Source organism: Papio anubis, chromosome 4 (assembly GCF_008728515.1).
Source record: "Papio anubis isolate 15944 chromosome 4, Panubis1.0, whole genome shotgun sequence".
NCBI classification, from domain to species: domain Eukaryota; kingdom Metazoa; phylum Chordata; class Mammalia; order Primates; family Cercopithecidae; genus Papio; species Papio anubis.
This window is the reverse complement of record NC_044979.1, coordinates 75,067,556-75,092,363: the sequence shown is the minus strand read 5'-3', so window position 1 is coordinate 75,092,363 and position 24,808 is coordinate 75,067,556. Positions and strand designations below refer to the sequence as shown.

Here is a 24,808-nt window from a genome sequence, read left to right as displayed (position 1 = left end):
TGGGAGGCTGAGGTGGGCGGATCACTTGAGGTCAGGAGTTTGAAACCAGCCTGGCCAACATGATGAAACCCTGTCTCTACTGAAAAAAATACAAATATTAGCCAGGTATGGTGGTGGGCACCTGTAATCTCAGCTTCTCGGGAGGCTAAGGCATGAGAATGACTTGAACCTGGGAGGCAGAGGTTTCAGTGAGCCAAGATCATGTCAGTGCACTCCAGCTTGGGCTACAAAGTGAGGCTCTGTTAAAAAAAAAAAAAGTATGAATGGAAAATGGAGAGAACTAAAAGATCAAATAGACAAATTCACAACTGTAGTTTGTATTTTAACATCACCTTCTCAATAATTGACAGAATGCTCAGGAAATAAAAATAATTTATAGAACCACATACTTATGATCTGAAGAATTCATATTCTATTTAAGTATACATGGAACATTCAGCAAGTTGTCCATATGCTAAGTCATAAAAGAAATCTTAATAAATTTAAAAGCATTTGAAATACAGGGTATTTCATATTATATATGTTTTCTCACTAAGCAGAATCAACTAGAAATAAAAACAAAGTTTTCTGGAAAACTTTCAAAATATTCAGAAGTTAAACAAAACACTTGTGAAAAACTCATAGGTCAAATAATATACCACAATGGAAATTAGAAAATATTTTGAACAGAATAATAATAAAATCTGTTGCAAAATTTGTGGAATACAGTAAAAGCAGTATTAAGAGGGTTTTTTTTTTTTTTTTTGGAGACACGGTTTCACTGTTGTTGCCCAGGCCAGAGCGCAATGGCGTGATCTCAGCTCACTGCAACCTCTGCTTCCTGAGTTGAAGCGATTCTCCTGCCTAAGCCTCCCAAGTAGCTGGGATTATAGGTGCCCGCCACCACACCTGGCTAATTTTTTGTATTTTTAGTAGAGACGGTGTTTCACCATGCTGGCCAGGCTGGTCTCGACCTCCTGACCTCAGGTGATTCACCCGCCTTGGCCTCCCAAAGTGCTGGGATTACAGGTGTGAGCCACCGTGCCCAGCCTAAGAGGAATTTTTATAACTTCAAAGGCTTATATTAGAAAAAAGTGTTACATCAATGATCTAAGTTTCTACTTCAGGAAGGAAAAAAGAAAAGCAAATTAAGCCCAAAGTGGAAAGAAGAAAAAGTGAATAAACAATAAAGAAAATTGACAATTTAAAAAGCTGGTTCTTTGAACAAATTAATAAAATAACTCTCCTAGCAAGACCTTTTTTTTTTTTTTTTTTTAAGAAAACATAATTTAGCAACATCAGGAACCTAAGGAGATGTCATTATGATTTTATGTACATTATAGGGTAATAAGAGAATAGTATGAACAGCTTTATATGGATACATTTGACAAATGAAATGGATGCATTGCTTGAAAAATATAACTTGTGAAAAACAACTTACCAAAATGGAACCAAAATGAAATAGAAAATCAGAATCCCCTATTTCTATTAAATAAATGCACTTGTTACCAAAAACGTTTCTACAGATAAAACTCAAGGGCCAGATGGCTTCAGTAGTAAATTCTATCAAACATTTAAGAAAGAAGTAATACCAACGTAAATGTCTTCACAAAATAAAGGAGGTCAGAACACTTCCCAACTCCTCATATAATAAGCATAATCATGTTACTAAAACGTGACAAAGACATTACAATAGAAAATTATAGATCAGTATTCACAAGGAACAATTATGGGAAAACCCTTCAGAAATTACTAGCAAATAAAGCCTAGTGATATGTTAAAAGACTAATACATGTTGACCAAACGATTTTATCTCAAAGTTGGATTACCATTAAAAAATGTCAACCAGTATAATTCACATTATCAGAATAAAGGATAAAAATTATGTGACCATGTCAATAGATGCAGAAAAGAAGCATATGATAAAACTCAGCATCTACTCGTGATAAAGCCTTTCCTAACAAATACTGTAAGGCAAAAAAAAAAAAAGAAAAAAGAAGAAAAGAAACAGGAAAAAAGATAAGATTGGAAAGGAAGAATTCAACTTCATTATTTTCAGGTGGTATAATTGTGTATGTATTAACCAATTATATCTAAAAAATCTATAAGTAATAAGTATATTTACCAAGGTTGCAAAATATAACATCAATATACAAAACTACATTTCTACAAACTAGTAAAAAATTTTGTAAAACAATTGAAAAAAATAATAATATTTACAATAGAATAAAAAATTAGTTGTTATCTAGGAATAAATTGAAAAAAAATGTTTGCACAACCTATTGGTGAACTCTATTAAAGAAGACCCGATGATGGCCAAATAGGAACAGCTCCAGTCTCCAACTCCCAGCGCGAAAGACACAGAAGACCGGTGATTTCTGCATTTTCAACTGAGGTACTGGGTTTATCTCACTAGGGAGTGCCGGACAATCCCTGCTGGTCAGCTGCCGCAGCCCGACCAGCCAGAGCTGAAGCACGGCGAGGCATCGCCTCACCTGGGAAGCGCAAGGGGAAAGGGAATCCCTTTTCCTAACCAGGGGAACTGAGACACACAACACCTGGAAAATCGGGTAACTCCCACTCCAATATTGCGCTTTAAGCAATCGGGCACACCAGGAGATCATATCCCAAACCTGGCTGGGAGGGTCCCACGCCCACGGAGCCTTCCTCACTGCTAGCACAGCAGTCTGTGATCTACCGGCAAGGCAGCAGCGAGGCTGGGGGAGGGGCGCCCACCATTGCTGAGGCTTAAGTAGGTAAACAAAGCCGCTGGGAAGCTTGAACTGGGTGGAGCTCACAGCAGGTCAAGGAAACCTGCCTGTCTCGGTAGACTCCACCTCTGGGGACAGGGCACAGCTAAACAGCAACAACAAAAAAGCAGCAGAAACCCCTGCAGACACAAACGACTCTGTCTGACAGCTTTGAAGACAGCAGTGGATCTCCCAATACGGAGGTTGAGATCTGAGAAGGGACAGACTGCCTGTTCAAGTGGGTCCCTGACCCCTGAGTAGCCTAACTGGGAGACATCCCCCACTAGTGGCAGTCTGACACCCCACACCTCACAGGGTGGAGTACACCCCTGAGAGGAAGCTTCCAAAGTAAGAATCAGACAGGTACACTCACTGTTCAGCAATATTCTATTTTCTGCAGCCTCTGCTGCTGATACCGAGGCAAACAGGGTCTGGAGTGGACCTCAAGCAATTTCCAACAGACCTACAGCTGAGGGTCCTGACTGTTAGAAGGAAAACTATCAAACAGGAAGGACACCTACACCAAAACCCCATCAGTACGTCACCATCATCAAAGACCAGAGGCAGATAAAACCACAAAGATGGGGAAAAAGCAGGGCAGAGGCCGGGCGTGGTGGCTCAAGCCTGTAATCCCAGCACTTTGGGAGGCCGAGACGGGCAGATCACGAGGTCAGGAGATCGAGACCATCCTGGCTAACACGGTGAAACCCCGTCTCTACTAAAAAAAATAAAAAAAAGTAGCCGGGCGAGGTGGCGGGCACCTGTAGTCCCAGCTACTCGGGAGGCTGAGGCAGGAGAATGGTGTAAACCCAGGAGGCGGAGCTTGCAGTGAGCTGAGATCCGACCACTGCACTCCAGCCTGGGCCACAGAGCGAGACTCCATCTCAAAAAAAAAAAAAAAAAACAAAACAAAAAAGAAAAAGCAGGGCAGAAAAGCTGGAAATTCAAAAAATAAGAGCGCATCTCCCCCTGCAAAGGAGCACAGCTCATCGCCACCAACGGATCAAAGCTGGATGGAGAATGACTTTGACGAGATGAGAGAAGAAGGCTTCAGTCCATCAAACTTCTCAGAGCTAAAGGAGGAATTACGTACCTAGCGCAAATAAACTAAAAATCTTGAAAAAAAGTAGAAGAATTGATAGCTAGAGTAATTAATGCAGAGAAGGTCATAAACGAAATGAAAGAGATGAAAACCATGACACGAGAAATATGTGACAAATGCACAAGCTTCAGTCACCGACTCGATCAACTGGAAGAAAGAGTATCAGCGACTGAGGATCAAATGAATGAAATGAAGCGAGAAGAGAAACCAAAAGAAAAAAGAAGAAAAAGAAATGAACAAAGCCTGCAAGAAGTATGGGATTATGTAAAAAGACGAAATCTACGTCTGATTGGGGTGCCTGAAAGTAAGGGGGAAAATGGAACCAAGTTGGAAAACACTCTTCAGGATATCATCCAGGAGAACTTCCCCAACCTAGTAGGGCAGGCCAACATTCAAATCCAGGAAATACAGAGAATGCCACAAAGATACTCCTCGAGAAGAGCAACTCCAAGACACATAATTGCCAGATTCACCAAAGTTGAAATGAAGGAAAAAATCTTAAGGACAGCCAGCGAGAAAGGTCGGGTTACCCACAAAGGGAAGCCCATCAGACTAACAGCAGATCTCTCAGCAGAAACTCTACAAGCCAGAAGAGAGTGGGGGCCAATATTCAACATTCTTAAAGAATTTTAAACCCAGAATTTCATATCCAGCCAAACTAAGTTTCATAAGTGAAGGAGAAATAAAATCCTTTACAGATAAGCAAATGCTTAGAGATTTTGTCACCACCAGGCCTGCCTTACAAGAGACCCTGAAGGAAGCACTAAACATGGAAAGGAACAACTGGTACCAGCCATTGCAAAAACATGCCAAAATGTAAAGACCATCGAGGCTAGGAAGAAACTGCATCAACTAACGAGCAAAATAACCAGTTAATATCATAATGGCAGGATCAAGTTCACACATAACAATATTAACCTTAAATGTAAATGGACTAAATGCTCCAATGAAAAGACACAGACTGGCAAACTGGATAAAGAGTCAAGACCCATCAGTCTGCTGTATTCAGGAGACCCATCTCACATGCAGAGACATACATAGGCTCAAAATAAAGGGATGGAGGAAGATTTATCAAGCAAATGGAGAACAAAAAAAAATCAGGGGTTGCAATACTAGTCTCTGATAAAACAGACTTTAAACCATCAAAGATCAAAAGAGAAAAAGAAGGCCATTACATAATGGTAAAGGGATCAATTCAACAGGAAGAGCTAACTATGCTAAATATATATGCACCCAATACAGGAGCACCCAGATTCATAAAGCAAGTCCTTAGAGACTTACAAAGAGACTTAGACTCCCATACAATAATAATGGGGGACTTCAACACTCCACTGTCAACATTAGACAGATCAACGAGACAGAAAGTTAACAAGGATATCCAGGAATTGAACTCATCTCTGCAGCAAGCAGACCTAATAGACATCTATAGAACTCTCCACCCCAAATCAACAGAATATACATTCTTCTCAGCACCACATCGCACTTATTCCAAAATTGACCACATAATTGGAAGTAAAGCACTCCTCAGCAAATGTACAAGAACAGAAATTATAACAAACTGTCTCTCAGACCACAGTGCAATCAAACTAGAACTCAGGACTAAGAAACTCAATCAAAACCGCTCAACTACATGGAAACTGAACAACCTGCTCCTGAATGACTACTGGGTACATAACGAAATGAAGGCAGAAATAAAGATGTTCTTTGAAACCAATGAGAACAAAGATACAACATACCAGAATCTCTGGGACACATTTAAAGCAGTGTGTAGAGGGAAATTTTTAGCACTAAATGCCCACAAGAGAAAGCTGGAAAGATCTAAAATTGACACTCTAACATCACAATTAAAAGAACTAGAGAAGCAAGAGCAAACACATTCAAAAGCTAGCAGAAGGCAAGAAATAACTAAGATCAGAGCAGAACTGAAGGAGATAGAGACACAAAAAACCCTCCAAAAAATCAATGAATCCAGGAGTTGGTTTTTTGAAAAGATCAACAACATTGACAGACCGCTAGCAAGACTAATAAAGAAGAAAAGAGAGAAGAATCAAATAGATGCAATAAAAAATGATAAAGGGGATATCACCACCAACCCCACAGAAATACAAACTACCATCAGAGAATACTATAAACACCTCTACGCAAATAAACTAGAAAATCTAGAAGAAATGGATAATTCCCTGGACACTTACACTCTTCCAAGACTAAACCAGGAAGAAGTTGAATCCCTGAATAGACCAATAGCAGGCTCTGAAATTGAGGCAATAATTAATAGCCTACCAACCAAAAAAAGTCCAGGACCTGATGGATTCACAGCTGAATTCTACCAGAGGTACAAGGAGGAGCTGGTACCATTCCTTCTGAAACTATTCCAATCAATAGAAAAAGAGGGAATCCTCCCTAACTCATTTTATGAGGCCAACATCATCCTGATACCAAAGCCTGGCAGAGACACAACAAAAAAAGAGAATTTTAGACCAATATCCCTGATGAACATTGATGCAAAAATCCTCAATAAAATACTGGCAAAGGATTCAGCAGCACATCAAAAAGCTTATCCACTATGATCAAGTGGGCTTCATCCCCGGGATGCAAGGCTGGTTCAACATTCGCAAATCAATAAACGTAATCCAGCATATAAACAGAACCAAAGACAAGAACCACATGATTATCTCAATAGATGCAGAAAAGGCTTTTGACAAAATTCAACAGCCCTTCATGCTAAAAACGCTCAATAAATTCGGTATGGATGGAACGTACCTCAAAATAATAAGAGCTATTTATGACAAACCCACAGCCAATATCATACTGAATGGGCAAAAACTGGAAAAATTCCCTTTGAAAACTGGCACAAGACAGGGATGCCCTCTCTCACCACTCCTATTCAACATAGTGTTTGAAGTTCTGGCTAGGGCAATCAAGCAAGAGAAAGAAATCAAGGGTATTCAGTTAGGAAAACAAGAAGTTAAATTGTCCCTCTTTGCAGATGACATGATTCTGTATTTAGAAAATCCCATTGTCTCAGCCCAAAATCTCGTTAAGCTGATAAGCAACTTCAGCAAAGTCTCAGGATACAAAATTAATGTGCAAAAATCACAAGCATTCTTATACACCAGTAACAGACAAACAGAGCGCCAAATCATGAATGAACTTCCATTCACAATTGCTTCAAAGAGAATCAAATACCTAGGAATCCAACTTACAAGGGATGTAAAGGACCTCTTCAAGGAGAACTACAAACCACTGCTCAGTGAAATAAAAGAGGACACAAACAAATGGAAGAACATACCATGCTCATGGATAGGAAGAATCAATATCGTGAAAATGGCCATACTGCCCAAGGTTATTTATAGATTCAATGCCATCCCCATCAAGCTACCAATGAGTTTCTTCACAGAATTGGAAAAAACTGCTTTAAAGTTCATATGGAACCAAAAAAGACCCCGCATTGCCAAGACAATCCTAAGTCAAAAGAACAAAGCTGGAGGCATCACGCTACCTGACTTCAAACTATACTACAAGGCTACAGTAACCAAAACAGCATGGTACTGGTACCAAAACAGAGATATAGACCAATGGAACAGAACAGAGTCCTCAGAAATAATACCACACATCTACAGCCATCTGATCTTTGACAAACCTGACAAAAACAAGAAATGGGGAAAGGATTCCCTATTTAATAAATGGTGCTGGGAAAATTGGCTAACCATAAGTAGAAAGCTGAAACTGGATCCTTTCCTTACTCCTTATACGAAAATTAATTCAAGAAGGATTAGAGACTTAAATGTTAGACCTAATACCATAAAAACTCTAGAAGAAAACCTAGGTAGTACCATTCAGGACATAGGCATGGGCAAAGACTTCATGTCTAAAACACCAAAAGCAACGGCAGCAAAAGCCAAAATTGACAAATGAGATCTCATTAAACTAAAGAGCTTCTGCACAGCAAAAGAAACTACCATCAGAGTGAACAGGCAGCCTACAGAATGGGAGAAAATTTTTGCAATCTACTCATCTGACAAAGGGCTAATATCCAGAACCTACAGAGAACTCAAACAAATTTACAAGAAAAAAACAAACAACCCCATCAAAAAGTGGGCAAAGGATATGAACAGACATTTCTCAAAGGAAGACATTCATACAGCCAACAGACACATGAAAAAATGCTCATCATCGCTGGCCATCAGAGAAATGCAAATCAAAACCACAATGAGATACCATCTCACACCAGTTAGAATGGCAATCATTAAAAAGTCAGGAAACAACAGGTGCTGGAGAGGATGTGGAGAAATAGGAACACTTTTACACTGTTGGTGGGATTGTAAACTATTTCAACCATTATGGAAAACAGTATGGCGATTCCTCAAGGATCTAGAACTAGATGTACCATATGACCCAGCCATCCCATTACTGGGTATATACCCAAAGGATTACAAATCATGCTTTTATAAAGACACATGCACACGTATGTTTATTGTGGCACTATTCACAATAGTAAAGACTTGGAATCAACCCATATGTCCATCAGTGGCAGACTGGATTAAGAAAATGTGGCACATATACACCATGGAATACTATGCAGCCATAGAAAAGGATGAGTTTGTGTCCTTTGTAGGGACATGGATGCAGCTGGAAACCATCATTCTTAGCAAACTATCACAAGAACAGAAAACTAAACACCACATGTTCTCACTCATAGGTGGGAACTGAACAATGAGATCACCTGGACTTGGGAAGGGGAACATCACACACTGGGGCCTATCATGGGGAGGGGGGAGGGGGGAGGGATTGCACTGGGAGTTATACCTGATGTAAATGACGAGTTGATGGGTGCTGACGAGTTGATGGGTGCAGCACAGCAACATGGCACAAGTATACATATGTAACAAACCTGCACGTTATGCACATATACCCTAGAACTTAAAGTATAATAAAAAATAAAATAAAAATAAAAAAATTAAAAAATTAAAAAAAAAAATAAAGAAGACCTAATAAGTAGAAAGTTATATCCTGTTCTTGGATGGCATTGCCCCAAATATACAGATTCAGTGAAATTCCAATGAAAATCCAAGCAATATGTTTTTTTAAAAGAATTCCACAGTCATTCTAAAATTCATGTGCAAACACAAAAGACCTAGAATAGTTAAAATAATCTTTCAAAATGAGTAACAAAGTTGGAGTACTTACACCACTTGATTTCAAGAATTAATACACAGCTATTGCAACCAAGACAGTGTGATATCATGTAAGAATATATAAATCAACTAATGAAACAGAATAAAGGATCCATAAATATGCCTATACATATATGGTCAATTGTCTTTCCAAGAATGCTAATTCAATTTAATGAACAAAAAGAAAATAATCTCTTCAGAAAATATAGCCAAAACAGCTGGTTATCCATGTGTTTAAAAAATAATGTTTACCACTATCTCATTTCATATACAAAAATTAATTTAAGAACCATCATCGACCTAAAGGTAAAAGTTAAAACAATAAAATGTCCAAAAGAAAACATGAGACAATATTTTTGTGACCTGTGGCAAAGATTTACTAGAAGGTATGATATAATACTTAGTATAAAAGATAAAAATGGATATAATAGACCTCAACAAAATTTAAAATTTTTGCATATCACAATATTATATTAAGGAAATGAAGTTCTAAAGCATATACTGGGAAAAGTGTTTGTAACAAACATATCTGGCAAAGGAATTATATCCAGAATACATAAAGAACTCCTCTAAATTAATAATTTTTTTTTTTTTTTTTTTTTTTTTTGAGACGGAGTCTCACGCTGTTGCCCAGGCTGGAGTGCAGTGGCCGGATCTCAGCTCACTGCAAGCTCCGCCTCCCGGGTTCACGCCATTCTCCGGCCTCAGCCTCCCGAGTAGCTGGGACTACAGGCGCTGCCACCTCGCCCGGCTATTTTTTGTATTTCTTAGTAGAGACGGGGTTTCACCGTGTTAGCCAGGATGGTCTCGATCTCCTGACCTCGTGATCCGCCCATCTCGGCCTCCCAAAGTGCTGGGATTACAGGCTTGAGCCACCGCGCCCGGCCCTAAATTAATAATTTTTAAAAGCAGAATATATTTAAAAAACTCTTATGAATTAATTTTTAAAAATATTATCTGATTAACAATAAAAAGAAATAATTTTAAAGTGGCCAAGATGTGGCCAAGATACTAGAAGGGATATTTTACAAAAAGAAGAAATAATATAATATTAAATGTGGCCAATAATTACATGAAAGGTGCTCAAAATCATTAGTCAGCAAGTATATGCAAACTAAAACCACAGTTAGATACCATTTCATACCCACCAAAATAGCTAAAATAAAAAGACCTACAATACCAAATATCAGAGAAGTTGTGGAGTCGCTAAAATCCACATAGAGCCCTGGCGCGGTGGCTCACGCCTGTAATCCCAGCACTTTGGGAGGTTGAGGCAGGAGGATCACGAGGTCAGGAGATCCAGACCATCCTTGCTAACACGGTAAAACCCCATCTCTACTGAAAACACAAAAAATTAACCTAGTGTGGTGGCATATGCCTGTAATCCCAGCTACTTGGGAGGCTGAGGCAGGAGAATCGCTTGTTGCAGTGAGCTAAGATCAGGCCACTGCACTCCAGCCTGGGTGACAGAGTGAGACTCCATCTCAAAAAAATAAAATAATAAAATAAGATAAAATAAAATAAAATAAAATAAAAATTTTAAAAAAATCCGTATAAAGCCTGTGGGCCACTATAAGGATTTTGACTTTTATTGCAAGTGATGTGAAAGCCATTGGTATGCTCTGAATGGAGGAGTTAAATGTTCTAACAATACCACTTAGGTGGTTATGCTGAGAAGAGATTGAAGGGGTCAAAGGTGGACACAGGGAGACCAGTTAGGAGGCTACCACAAGAGCATGACAGACATAATGATGGCTTGGGTTAAGTTGCTAATTCGGATATAAACTTACTTCTGGCCACCTCTTCTTTCACACAAAGGAGATAACTGGGTGCTCAACTCACGGCTCTGTCCATTGAAAAGCCTTTCCCTCTTTACTGTCTTTCAAGTTTCATCCTGAGTGTGGTATAAAGTAGTTAGCTGTAATCCATTTACCGCCTGTACCCACAAACTGAACAAACCCATATGTAAACCAAACCCTAACCTTTTCCTCTTCTTTCAGCTGCTCGCACAGAACTCACCCTCCCCACACATGGCCATGTATGCAAGCATGGAGGAGGTGTGCTGGTAAAATCCTGTTGGGTGACGATGGGTTTCTGAGCTACTTGCTTATGCAGCTTACTTATGTTCAGAGCCCTCAGTTCTGTACATCCCAATGCACAGTTTCTATCTTATAAGAAGTTTCTTTTAGGTCTATCCAACTTTATGACTTGGTATAGCTGACAGGGCTCAACTTATAATGGGCTGTTTGGAACTTCATTTCTACCAGGATTCGCTAATATGCCATGTGCTGTTTTTGCTTCAGATGGCATGGTCTTCCTCTAGAATCCCATGGGCCACTACTATAATTTTCCAACTGGGACTTGCCAAAAATTCTATGCCACATCTTCTCCCACCATTGACACCACTAATATCATAGCATCTGCTGATTTTATGGCCCATGCAGCAGAGCTCTTAGCACTACAGTTTGACCTGCTGCAAAGTCCTTTCCCGTTCTGAGCCTCACCCAAAACTGTGCATGCCAATTAGTAGATGCACAGAGCAGTATTCTTAGATATGGAATGTGTTAACTTCAAAAACCAAAGAGGCTTACCAGGTGCTGTGCTTCCTTCTTTGTGGTGGGGGCTCTAAGCGTCAGCGGTTTTTATTTTACTTTGGAGGGGATAGCCCAGCACGCTCTTAAACATTCGGGAGATTCCAAGAAGCTCCACTGAAGTAGCAAGTCCTTAAATCTTCCTTGAATTTATTCCCCACCATCTGGAGTGCATATATCTTACCAAGGCTTCTGGTACATTAGTTAATTCTTGCTTATTCTGCACGATCTGTGTGATGCCATTGATGTAATGGATCAGTGTAACATCCTGTGGATGATCAAGCTGTCTAGGCATCTTTGGAGTATTACAGAGGGAGAGACATTAGCGTAGCCCTGAGGTAAAATTATAAATTAAAATAGTTCTTCCTCATGAGTGTAAACTGTTTCTGATCTTCTTTTATAGGTGGAATGAAAAATAATGCATTCATCCATCAATGGCCACATACCATGTACCAGAAGCCTTATTAATCTGTTCTAGGAATGACACCACATCTAGCACGGCAGCTATGATCAGTGATCTTACTTGGTTGAGCTTGCAGTACTCATCAGTTATTCTCCAAGATCCATTTAATTTATAAAGGGGGCATACTGGGTTATTAAACAGATATATTGTAGGGAACACCACTCTATATCTTTTAGGACTTTAAGAGTGGCACCAATCTCTGCCATCCTCCTAGCTCTACTCTGAGATGTAATATTTTGTATTTGCTCTCTTGGCAGGGGAAGATGGGAATGTGGCAATTTCAGAGGTCTCCATTTGGCCCTCCCTTCTGTGAGAGCTCTTATCGCAGAGGCCAAGTACCTGATGTAAGTATATCAATTCTAATCGAACACTCAAGGATTGGAGGAATGATGGAATTACCCACTATGTGTGTCCATAGACCCAATGAGCCCACTGAGACCTAGACTTTAGTAAACACTCCATTACATTACCTTGTTGCCGTAAGTCACCACTCCCATAACATTTCAATGTGAACTCAGATAGTGTACCCAATAGTCTTCAAATGTTGATTTGTTTCTTTCTGCATTGTATGTTCACCTGAATAAATGTCCATAAGTCCTTTTGGGGAAGGACTGGGGAGATCATCACAATAGATGTTAGCAGTGGTGTCCTCCCTCCTGGTGTCCTCCCTTCTAGCAACCTCCTAGCAATCTTCAGTCAATGGGTTCTGGACTGGAAAACTGGCTCAGAACTGGACTGGACAGTGAGCAGAGGTATGTGACTTTTTATTGAGGTAACAGTCTTCAGTCTCCTGCTTCTCCATTCTTGCCTCTATGTTTTTGGTCATAGAAGTTAAGCAACACCCTTTTGGCTGCCTGTCTCTTTTGCCACTAGGGATGCCATGTTCTTTTAATTACTCCCACAACTTCCTATGGGTAAAGCCTTCTTGGCTGCTTCTCTGATCTAGCTGGTCATTATGGCAGTTGTGGCTTCCTGACTTCTGGTGGTTAACTGCCACCACCTAGCCACTATTACTCTGGGGTCTCATCATCCCCATGGATATTAGCAAGCCCCACTCTGTGACTGCCTCTCCTACCATCAGCCCTGACCTACAAAGGAAAGCTACTGCTAAACATTCTAGAGATGCCAATGCCTCTCTCACCAGCTCATTGCTAATGGCTTTGAAGGGTGTGTACTCTGGTGTTCCTATGTAACATAACCCTTGAGTGTGTCTTCTGAACTTAAATAATATATCTATTCTAACATATCCATTTCCTTCAACCTCTTTATTCCTTCCTGTACTATCTACCAGGGCAACTCAGGCATTTTCACCCTAGTGAATGTAGGTTACAGCTTCTTCAGACTTCTAAGAGTGACCCTATTCCTTAGGTTCTGTGCCAGAGTATAAAGTCATATAGCTTCCGTCTTCCTTAACACACACACACACACACACACCCCTCAAAGTCAATGAATTATTCCTTATCTAATCAATATTCTGGCTCCCTTGATCAAACACCTCAAAATCCAATCCCAGTGCTACTCCCTGGGCTCCTAATGGCACACACTATTTTTTGCAATTCTTTTGAGGCATAGTTTCTTTGTTCTTTTATAAGGCCTAGGACATCCCTAGCCAGCTTAGGCTGGATAGCCATCAGACAGTGATGTTTGTCAGGCCTCAAGAAAGAGAGAGGGAAAGGGAGGAGAAGAAGGAAGGAAGGAAGGAAGGAAGGAAGGAAGGAAGGAAGGAAGGAAGGAAGGAAGGAAGGAAGGAAAGACAGACGGGAGGGAGGGAGGGAAGAAAGTTGTCTAGTCTTAGATTGAAGTATAGTTCTGAGAAAGTTTTAGCAATGCTAAAGGACATGAAGTCCCAGAGCCAAAGTTACTTCAAAGAAGTCTTATGTCTCCTAGATACAGGCCAGCCTTAGGATCTTTGCCATACTTAGTCTTGGCTGGCAAGAGCATGCAGGAAGCATGATCTTGGTCAAACTTGGTGATGGGTTTCAAAACAAAGCAGCATAACTGTCATTCAACCATGTTCTCTGTAATAGGAAATCTGAAAGGCACATCTTTCTGGCTACCACATTTCATCTGGGACATCAGCTGGGGTGACTTAAATGGCTATGGACTGGCTATGTATTTCTCTTTATATCTACATGACCACTCCATGGTCAGCTTCTGTGTGGCCTGGAGGTCTCAGGGTAGTTGTACTTCTTACATAGTAAGGGACCAAGATTGTTTGTGCCAAGAAACCTAGATGGAGGATATATGTCTTCTTATAACCTTGCCCTGGGCTGTGGACTGAATGTTTATGTTCATTCCCAAATTCATACGTTGAAGCCTAAATTTTCATTGTGACAATTTTTGGAGGTGGGCCTTTGGGAGATAATTGGGTCATGAGGGTGGAGTCCACATAAATGTGATTAGTGCCCTATAAGTAATGACATGAAAGAGATCATCTCTCTCTCCTCACCATGTGAGGATTCAATAAGACAGCCATCTGCAACCTAAGCAGATGGCCCTCACCAGATATCAGATCTGCCAGCATCTTGACCTTGGATTTCCCAGCTTCCAGAACTGTGAGAAATAAAGTTCTGTTGCTTAAGCCACTCAGTCCGAATACCACAGTATTCTGTTATAGCAGTCTGAATTAACCAAGACATCCTGGAAACCACGTAGCAGTCTTAATTAACTAAGACATAATGGAAACCATGGAGCATCACTTCCTGGCATTGTGTCAGTCACATAAGGTCAGCCCAGATTCAACATGGGATGGCCTGCACAAGAATTGGGAACTGCCTTGGAGACCAGCTACCACAGTGGGATATATAAGAACACATGTTCTTGTAACATTTTATATGCCTAATATAAGTGACTCAGGTCTTTGTACTTTTCACATCATCACTCATTGAATCATTCAATTTGGTCTATCATAATAACTCACGGGTTTTGAATTTTTATTCTTAGGTACTTCACTGTATGACTGGGAAACTTTTTTTCCCAGTACTTTTCATTCAAATGCTTTTAAACCTATTTCAGATACTCATTTGTTATCTATAAAATTTTTATTGTTTACAAAGGATTTCAATACCTAAATATTGTAGGATACTTGGAGTAAAAGAATAACACTATTTTAAAAATAAAAGAAACCGTACAGTTCAAGGAATCCCTACCAACAAAGCCCTAATGGAAATTCCCTTCCTAAAAAGCCAAAGCCTGTCTTCGAATGTTTTTCATGACTCAACTGCTATTTGTTTTCATTTTCCCTGGGCATAAAATGACCTTTTGAAAAAAAAGTTTATTAAAGTTGTTTATAGACATATTTCCTAGTCCAATAGTAATAAACATCATTTTTCTGGTGTAAATTGTTTTTAAAAAGATATGTGTAGGACATTTGGTATTTGTTCATCTTAACCTACCTTTCTTACTCCAACAACTGTCTTTGGGCAAGGGTGGTTTTGGTAAAGGTGAGAAGGAGGAGCTTTCCACAAAACCACACACATTCGCTCATAAAAATAAAACTAGGAGTCTTGGTTTAAGTCCGGCCAGGTTGGCTGCTCAAATAAATTCATGATCGGTCTTTAACATGGCTCTAATGTATCTCTCCCACCTCTTGTCACAGCAGAATTCCAGTCAAGTTTTCCCCAAGCAAAGGATTTACTTACACTGGTGCAGACCTGGTTTGAAACATTTTATTGGCAACACTGATGTCATATTTAGGAACCATAGACTTTTGTCAGACTGTGTTAGCTTCAATGACAAGTATTAGTGGTCAATGATATTTGAAATATTGTTAAAGTACCTAGAAATAATAGGCATTAAAATTCATTTCGTTCACTGCAACAAACCTCTAAAGATTTCATGTCTTCAGTGGAACTGGCGTACTGCAATTGTTATTTGGAACTTAATGTAACCTCAACAGCAGCAGAGAGAATACAGTCCTCTCATTATGCACATGCTCTAGGATCGTTTATTTTAATGCTTTCAAATAAATACGTTCCATGCAGCACACTACAATAAATAAGGAGCAGCAATGTTCTTCTAGTAAATCCATTCATAATGTGAGTCACCATGTAAAACACCACATCTCAAGTCTTTGGCCCTGTACCATAACATGAGGCACACCACATCTGCACCCAATCATATCTGGCTTCATATGGATTTAATAGGACTATGCCAGGAGTGCATGTAAGCACAAATTTAACCAGAGGTTTCCAGCTATTAAATACAGCTACTAAGTAGTTAAAAGGCAGCAACTTAACCGATAACCCCCCTCCCTTCATTTTTGAGACAGAAATATAAAGATAGAAATGCTCTGGTGAATTTTGGGTCAGTGGAAAGCATGGTGGGACACATTTAGAATGCTTGGAGCAAAGCTGGCACAATATGGCACCCAAAATGTCACAGCAATACTGATACTGAATGGACACCGAATACAACAGACTTGACTGCAGACGCTGAGCTCTAGGACACAAAGTTGGGGGCTGCAGTGGGGGTGGCTCATTTCCACTAGGCAGATAACTCAACAGTGCCTTCCTCCTCGCTATCAGCTCTGTTAGCGCGAATCTCCACAAGGGTCCTGGCAAATCGGGTCCATTCATCATTGTGGGGAACTGCAAGCTGCAAAGCAAATCAATGGAGAAATGATGAACAAGATATCTTTCCTGTCTGAAAGCCCTGAAGCCTGAATGACTATCCCTTTGCCCTCACCCCCTCCAAAGCAGATATTTCCCTTGGAATGTAAAGGAAATCAAATATTCTTCTTTGGATCAAGCAGGGCCTGAGGTGTCGCTCTTTAATAAGAGAACCATGTCACTCTTGGAAGCAAAAGCACTCACAGAATTTATAAAATTTTAAAACCTATGTAAACTATACAGTCACAGTAGCCACATTAAAGTGCTTTTAGTAATGAAATTTTTTCATAAGAAGACCAGACTTACAGTGAAACAGCAAATAAAAACTGCGTTATTGACCAAGATTTTCAAATAACTATATATTTTATCCCTAGTCAATGGTATTAATCCTTTTTCTAAAGTATCGCTGATGGGGCAGTATGAAGGAAAAGAATAGCTTATATATACAAAGAAATATTCCTCCTATGAAATAGTACTTAGGCCTTTCCAGTAAGATTTATATGATGATAACTATGAATAATAGTAGTAGTAGCTATTATTTACCGAGAGTTCTGTTCTAAGTACATTACATGTATTAACTCATTCATCATAAGAATCCCATTGTGCCTCATATTCCTAAATCAGAGGCACACAAAGATTAAATAATCTTACTAAGGTTGCATAGCTAGCAAATATCAGTGTCAATGGAATCTGGTTCCATTATGAACATCCCTAGCCAGTATGCTATACTGATTCATCAAAAAGGGGATTTATAAAATTTCCAAAATATCTTCTATGTACTATTCAGTGAGGAGGAAATTAATGCCTCTTCCAATGCAAACTGAATCTATGAATTTTTGTTAGTCGTTTTAAAGGATAATGTTTTCTCCACATAGCATCCAAAAATAAATTGCTTCAAAATATCATGCAAGTATCTGGGATAGAATATTTGAGGATGAGAAACAGGATTTCGTAGAAGTCTGAATGGTTTTCACAGAGAATAAAATTGATTTAGATTTTAGACGCATTTTCTTGGAGTTTTACCCTATAATATAGTGTAATTCAACCATAGGTACTAGTGCTACAGTACATTATCCACATATTCCATAAACATTAAGAACACACAGGCATCTCAATTAATATACTTTTTAATGAAAAAAGAGGAAGCAAGTAAACCTAAGCTTTGAGATTGCTTCTGCTGGAAAATTTCTCACCACACAGAGCCAAATGATTAGAACTTAAAATTTTTATTACAAGGATAATATTCTCAAATACTGTCTGTCCAAGAAAACTTATTGGAAAGTGGCAACTTCATTATGCAAAGTATATCCTTAAACTAGTGTTCTGGTATTAAGGCTAAGTGTTTCAAGTATATAATTCTGGAAATTATATACAGGCAAGGAAAGTAAGTTCTTTGACTTATTTTGCGAAGTGCAGTACCAATAAGAATTCTTACTTAGTCACATGAATGAGTTTCTGAATGGTTAAATGCTACTACAGTTATTGAAACGAATCCAAAGTTCTTTGTAGGCAATAACGCAAGTTCACAATAGTCTTGAATGATGCTGATAACTTTTTGCTCAGTCTGTTTTCCCTACTTTGGGCTCTTATCCTGTATTCCACGATTCTTCATTTTTCTCTTCAATTTTAGAAAATACTGTACCTGGGAAATGAGGCCCCCAAAATGTATGATACAAACAAGCTCACTAAAAACATAACCAGCAAAGGGTTGGTATCACATTTATGTAAAAGAATAGGACCACTATTTCTTTTCTCTCTTCCAACCACTGAGCAAGCCTTTCCAAAAATAACCATGAAACAAAAGCCCAAGAAGAGACAAAAGCCTAATCATGACAACACATTTATAACTTTTTCCCATATAAAGTAAGAATCAAACTAAAGCTGAAATGCCCCATAACTTCATATAACTTTAAATATTGGAGGAAAAAAACAGGTCTCAATAGTACACAGTACCTTGCTCATAAAGAGCTGAGTTTCGTTTCCAAACATAAAGCTGTATTATTAGTTAAAATGGTACAAATTTAAGTTAATATACGATGACCTACGCAATATTTTATTGATAGCAATGTGTATAACAATAAAATAGGTAAATGTATTTACATAGTTTCATGTAGCAGTCATGGCAAGACTGTTCAGAAACAGCCCTAGTAAAGATTACGGAACATTAAGGTTTGAATAAATGTCTAGATACAGTTTAGAACATTTACACTATATAAAATTGCACATCTCAAAAATTACATAACTTCTCAAAATTGAATTTTATCAAATTTAAATGTTTCTTTTAAACACACAAAACATAAACCAGCAAGTGAATTATATGTGACTTTCTTCATGGGGGTGGGAGTAATAGTGCTGTAATACTAACACATGCCCTTAGAAATACAGATTCACCCTCGCAAAAGTGTCACAGTAATCTAACACATCTTGTCCTCTTTCTGATCTGCTGAAGTTCCATTTAGATTGGCAAAATGTTTGAAGTTTGTTTTTTAGGGATATTTGTTTTGCCAAGTCTTTTCCTCTTTATGGTATTATAATTTTCACAGAAATATTTATGTTCTTGGTTCACAAAAATTCTAGAGTAGAACACGATGAAAACACAATTCCTTCTAGAAACTTGAAATCAATTTATCTACCTCATCCTATTATACTTTTCATCTTGTTGACTGTAAAAATAACCCAAGGTGATTGTAATGCTAGATTTAGAAGGTGAACTGCAGACTGCCCCATTTTTAGAATTAAATATCACCATCAGGAAGTACTTTAAGTATAATCTTAGCTTGAACGTGTGAATGTGTATTCACAGGCTATTTCTACACCCAAAGTAATAATTTTTGACATTAGAATTACTTGTAGGTAAAACCAAACAGGTGTCCTAACAAACAAGAGGGCCACTCTTTTCACTTTGCTGTTTCCATGACTGTAAACAGCATCCGTTTGGACAGAACTGCCCTTCCTACCCTTGGCAGTTCCTGGCTCTTCTCACCTTGTACTCTCTGATTAGAAATGGCTAGAAAGGAGGCTCAAGAACATAAATGCATTTATGATTTTCTCTAAGAGATTTTTAAATCCCATACTATCTTAATCATTAAATAGGAAAAATCTTTGTTCATGTTTCTTACAGAACAGACTGATCTCATGTCCTACCTTGCATATAAATTTATTCAATACTCATTCAATCAGCATTGATTGAGTACCAATTATATGTCAGGCACTGTGTTTGAATTAAAGATACAGTAGTGAATTGTTTTGGAATATGATGACTATGAAATACTGACAAAATTAATTATGATTTTTGTAGGTCAAACTGTGTGAATACTGGCAAAAAAAAAACTTCACTGACATTAAAATATGAATAGCCTAAAATTTACCTTCCTTCAGTGACAACTGTAACATTTCCTGTTACCTGTTGTGTGTCAAGCAAGTAACAGGGAGGCAAATGGCATGTTAATAACATTGCTTCAGCATCTCTTCAAGTTTCTATTAAGGCATTAAAGGCTAAATCTAGAGCATCACTATGGATTTTTTTTTTCTCTGAGAATAATAGCTTAGAATAATTTCCAAACAATTTACATTTGTGATAGGAAAAAAATTCGTAAGTTATTTTGACCAATTAAAAATGTATAGTTAAATTAAGGGAACACCATTAAAAAAAAATTTAAAAAAACTTCAAAAATTGCCCAGCATTGTTCTAAGTCAAAGTGGATCTGGAAACATTTTCTGCCTCTAGATTCATCTCTGATGAAGTCTGCATCATAGGTTAGGGATGACTCAGATATTCCAACTGCTTCATCGACTGAGTTCACCAACAGCCAGTCCATCTCCTGGTTCAATGACTGTTTTCTAATTTTTTGCTAAACATATAAAGCACTTTCATGCCAAAGCACTCGAGGTTCAGATTCCTGAGATAATAAAATCTTAACTCTAAGAGAGATCACCTTTTTTTTTTTTTGAGATGTTGCCCAGGCTGAAGTGCAGTGGCGTGATCTTGGCTCACTGCAACCTCCGCCTCCTGGGTTCAAGTGATTCTCCTGCCTCAGTCACCCAAGTAGCTGCGATTACTGGCATGCACCACCACACTCAGCTAATTTGTTTTGTATTTTTAGTAGAGACTGGGTTTCACCATGTTGGCCAGGCTGGTGTCGAATTCCTGACCTCAAGTGATCCGCCCATCTTGGCCTCCCAAAGTGCTGGGATTACAGGTGTGAGCCACCACGCCTAGCAATATGATCCTATTTTTACAACCAATGAAACTAAGGGCAAAGGTAGTTACTGAGGTAGGAATTTGGACATAAGAAGGAGGTAAAATGAACCTCTGATTTGGACAGGAGACTCAAGTGCTGTTCTCATCTTGGTTGCTGGCAATGGTCAGGCACTTACCCTCTCATTGCCTCATTTGTAAAGTAGGGATGATGCTGTCTGACCCATTCATCAACAGAGATGTGGAGAGCATGAGAAAGGTAATCTAAGTAAAGGAAGTACTATGAGTTCATCATGGATTGTCATGCATTCTTTTTCCTTAAATTATCAGTCAAATTGAACAGGCTCCCCAAAATGATATGTTTTGTGGCATACATATTTCTGTTTTTTAAAAAAATTTCCTTAGGAATTAATTCTGATTGTTATGTGAGGATGTTAAGAAGCAGGGCATAGACCTTTCTTTAACAGGTAGGAGAGGACAGTATAGGGAGCTAAATGATTTGCTAAAGACCACATGACTTTCATCTGTTAGTGTGGGGCAATCAAGCCTCACCCCTTTGGGAAATGCCAGCATTCCATGACAGAAGGGCAGGCAGGTAATGTGTTTTGAATCACCTGCTCAAAGATTCTGAAGATTGTTTTAAATCTTCTAAGATTCTTGGAAGACAAAAGGTCAACAAGCAAAAGCAAAAGTGCAAAAATTGTGGAAAAATTCACGAAAATGTATCATTTTAGCCTCCCAGAGCCCCACGCCTTAGGCTACCCCACTATTTCTCTGACCATGTCAGGGATCTGTCCCCTCCTCTCTGCCTGAGTGGACTGGAGACTGCCTCTGGACCCGGTCCCACTTCACCCCTGAAAAACTTACCAGTCTAACCCCTTGCTCGCCTTGCCCGGGTGTCCTGTATACCTAAAGGGAGGCACAGATTGTGGAGTAATAACGTTTGAGAATGGAGCCAGGGTTGACTTTTTTCCACTTCACCAGCCAGATCCTGCTTTTTTTTTTCCCCCCAAGATTTGCCGTTAACTTGCTGTGTGTCTTTAGGGAATGTATGGTTTTAACACTTCTGATCTTTATCTTTTTACTTCCTCATTTGTGTGAAATAAATTATAAGATCCATCTTCTAGGACTGAATATTAAATAAAACAAAAAAATGTAATGAGCTTAACACAGTGCTTGTACATTATAAACCCTGAACATGATGCTGTTTTTCCTTCTTAATGTTTATTCCTCTCTTCTAATTTTTTTTATTTTCTTGCTTCCTTGCCTCTTCTCTTTCTTCTACTTTCTTCTTTTTACCTATTCAGAGCTGAACTTTTTTTTTTAGAAGTTTACCTTATATTTTATAACATTTTATGTCTTAAATATTCACACAAATAATTTCCTAAGTAGTCAGGCTTTTAATAATAGCTAACTTTCATGAATGGGGGACAGGGAAAGAGTTCTTGCAAATCACAATAATTCTTTCAGAGTTGCTACTTTCCATTGTTCATTTAAAAATCAAGTTTAAAATATAACTATTTATTGTAACTATACACATCCACACACATATGTAGACATGCACATACATATTTTTTATTTTTCACATGTGACTAATACATCCTAATCCATCTATTTCCTTGTGGCACTTTCCACAGTGGGATTCTTCATTTTTACCTAAAGTTGTAAGGATTTATAACTGATGTACACGCTGTTAAAAAAATCAAATGACTTTTTATAACCAAGGTTAAACATGCAAATATCATTCATATGTTCCTCTTTATAATCACATGGCTAATAACCATTTTGAATAGTTCTCAGTCAAATCTTCCTCATTTTTTAGTAATTGCAGCTATAATAATTTTAAATAGCTGCATTACCTGCAGTAACGTTCACCATCCCAATGCAATATTTTTCATAGTAAAAATATCTGTCTCAGGTATTGCTTACTTTAGTTTTTTTTTTTTTTAAATCTTGCATAATTAAGACGTTAGAAAAGCACTCTGATTTCAGTTGGTTTCTCACATACATGAAGTATGGCCAACACATTAAGTGAGTAGGACTTTAGGTTTCAAGATAAATATTCCATGGGATGTGTGGCTCATCAGCCTCTTTGTAATTTTTCAGTTAGATGAAGTAATTTTAAAAAGTGTGTGAGACTATCATGTTAACCATTGATTTCCAAGAGATACACAACAATTCACCTCTGTATTAATCTCAAAATTAAACTTTTCTGTTAAAAAGATATCTTACAGATTTCCTTTCACTTTAATACACATTATTTTTTAAAGCATTTACAGAAAATGTAGAAGTGTGCATTGGTTTCCACAGAACAACTGCTAACCCCCTCTAAGCTCTAAAAGCCTTTTTAAAAGGACAATTATTAATGGCACCCAAATTCAGGAGATGGTTGACTTACTGGTATACAAATACACGTCTGTGTTCAGAGGAAGCCTATATTTTTTAGGACAATTCCCTTTACCACACACACAGATGGCAGCAAAGTGGGAGGTAATATGCAATGAAACAGCCACTGAACGACCAAGCATACCCGCTTCACATAAATACAGCCCCACTGTATTTAACTCCTGGGAGAGTCTAGCATCACGGCTAACAATGGATGAAACCACGGACCAGAATTCCAAGCCAGAATGCAATATACAGAGGGTGTAAATATACTACAGTGTTCTACCACAAAAAGATATATGGTATGTAACTTATTTAGAGCAGTTTCAAAGAAGTCGACAAAGTAGGAGTTATATTAGTCTCTGTACAGCACAGTCTGCTATTACCAGTCAATAGGTAAAAATTTCTGTAAAATTTAGCAACACTCTTACCTATGGTGGACAGATGGTATTTGATTATCTTTGAATTTCTTTTCATCTGGAAATCCCATCTAAGGGAACCCTCATCCACCCATGAAGCTTCAGACCTCTCTGCCAAAGGTCTCTTCCCTCATATCTTTAAAGGAGTAGTTTATTTTTACCGCATTTTTTTTTAAGAGTAACACTTTTAAAAAAATCCATTACCACCTAATTAAGGACAGAAATAAAGGTAGGACATAAAAGTCAAAGTAAATAGTAATAAACATGGGTCTCTATCAACTTCAATAAGCCAGAGAATACAGAAAGAAATATATATCCTTCTCCTTAAACGCTATCTTAAGAAAGTAACACGTAAAATATTTTTCATGTTAAAATTTAGCATTATAGGAAGCATGACAACATTCTGAAGGTTTTACCTTTGGAAGAAAAACAACAATAACAACAACAACAACAAATAGCCGAAGAAAGAGTTAATTCATGAAGACCTAAAGACAAATAGTCTTGTTTCACATTTGTATTAAAATCTTATCATCCTTCTTTCCTCAGAAATCTTTTAGCCTTATTGTTTTCCTTACTGTTTGGAATAATCTATTTCTCTGCCCAAAAGATGGAGAAAATGCTAAAAACGCTGGTTGATGGACAATAATGAGAAATAAACTTTCTAAACATGGATAACTTCTTTTTCCATAACACAAAAGATCAAGAAAATGGTAGGAAAAAGCAAAAGCATGTGCTACACAAGCTCACCTGTCACATAAGCTACTAAACACATGTCCCTTCTTTTCCTGATATTATTAACTATAGGTTTTCTGGTAAATTCTTAGCAACTGCTGCGTCTAAGCAGTTTTGACAAAAAGAAGGCTTATTGCTAAACACCTTAAAAATATTTACCAAGGTAATAAAAGAAATGTCATTTCCTCCTACGGAATGTTTGGGCATAAAAGAGGTATTTTTATAATGCAGTTCATGATTTACCATATCTATAGTGTCCAAAAAAAGCACAATGAAAAGGAAGCATTTTCCAGTGGTTTGACAACTGTTTGAATCAACTGTTATGCTTTTATTACACTAGTGGCCAACTGCTCACTTTTAAAAGCACAGGAGGGGAGGGAAACTGGGAAAGAGATTGGGGGGAAG

At 38.3% G+C, this 24,808-nt stretch overlaps 1 protein-coding gene across 7 annotated transcripts in view; it reads right to left on the bottom strand.

Moving 5' to 3' along the window:
- Positions 1–15,711: 15,711 nt before the first annotated feature.
- DYNC1I1 (dynein cytoplasmic 1 intermediate chain 1) overlaps positions 15,712–24,808 on the bottom strand; it is a 316,442-nt gene continuing 307,345 nt past the window's right edge. For all 7 annotated transcript variants that reach the window (XM_017956939.3, XM_017956940.3, XM_009203370.4 and 4 more), the window contains one exon: positions 15,712–16,655. In XM_017956939.3, coding sequence (XP_017812428.1) covers positions 16,545–16,655 — 111 coding nt within the window. In that variant the 3' untranslated portion in view covers positions 15,712–16,544. The remainder of the gene's footprint in view (positions 16,656–24,808) is intronic.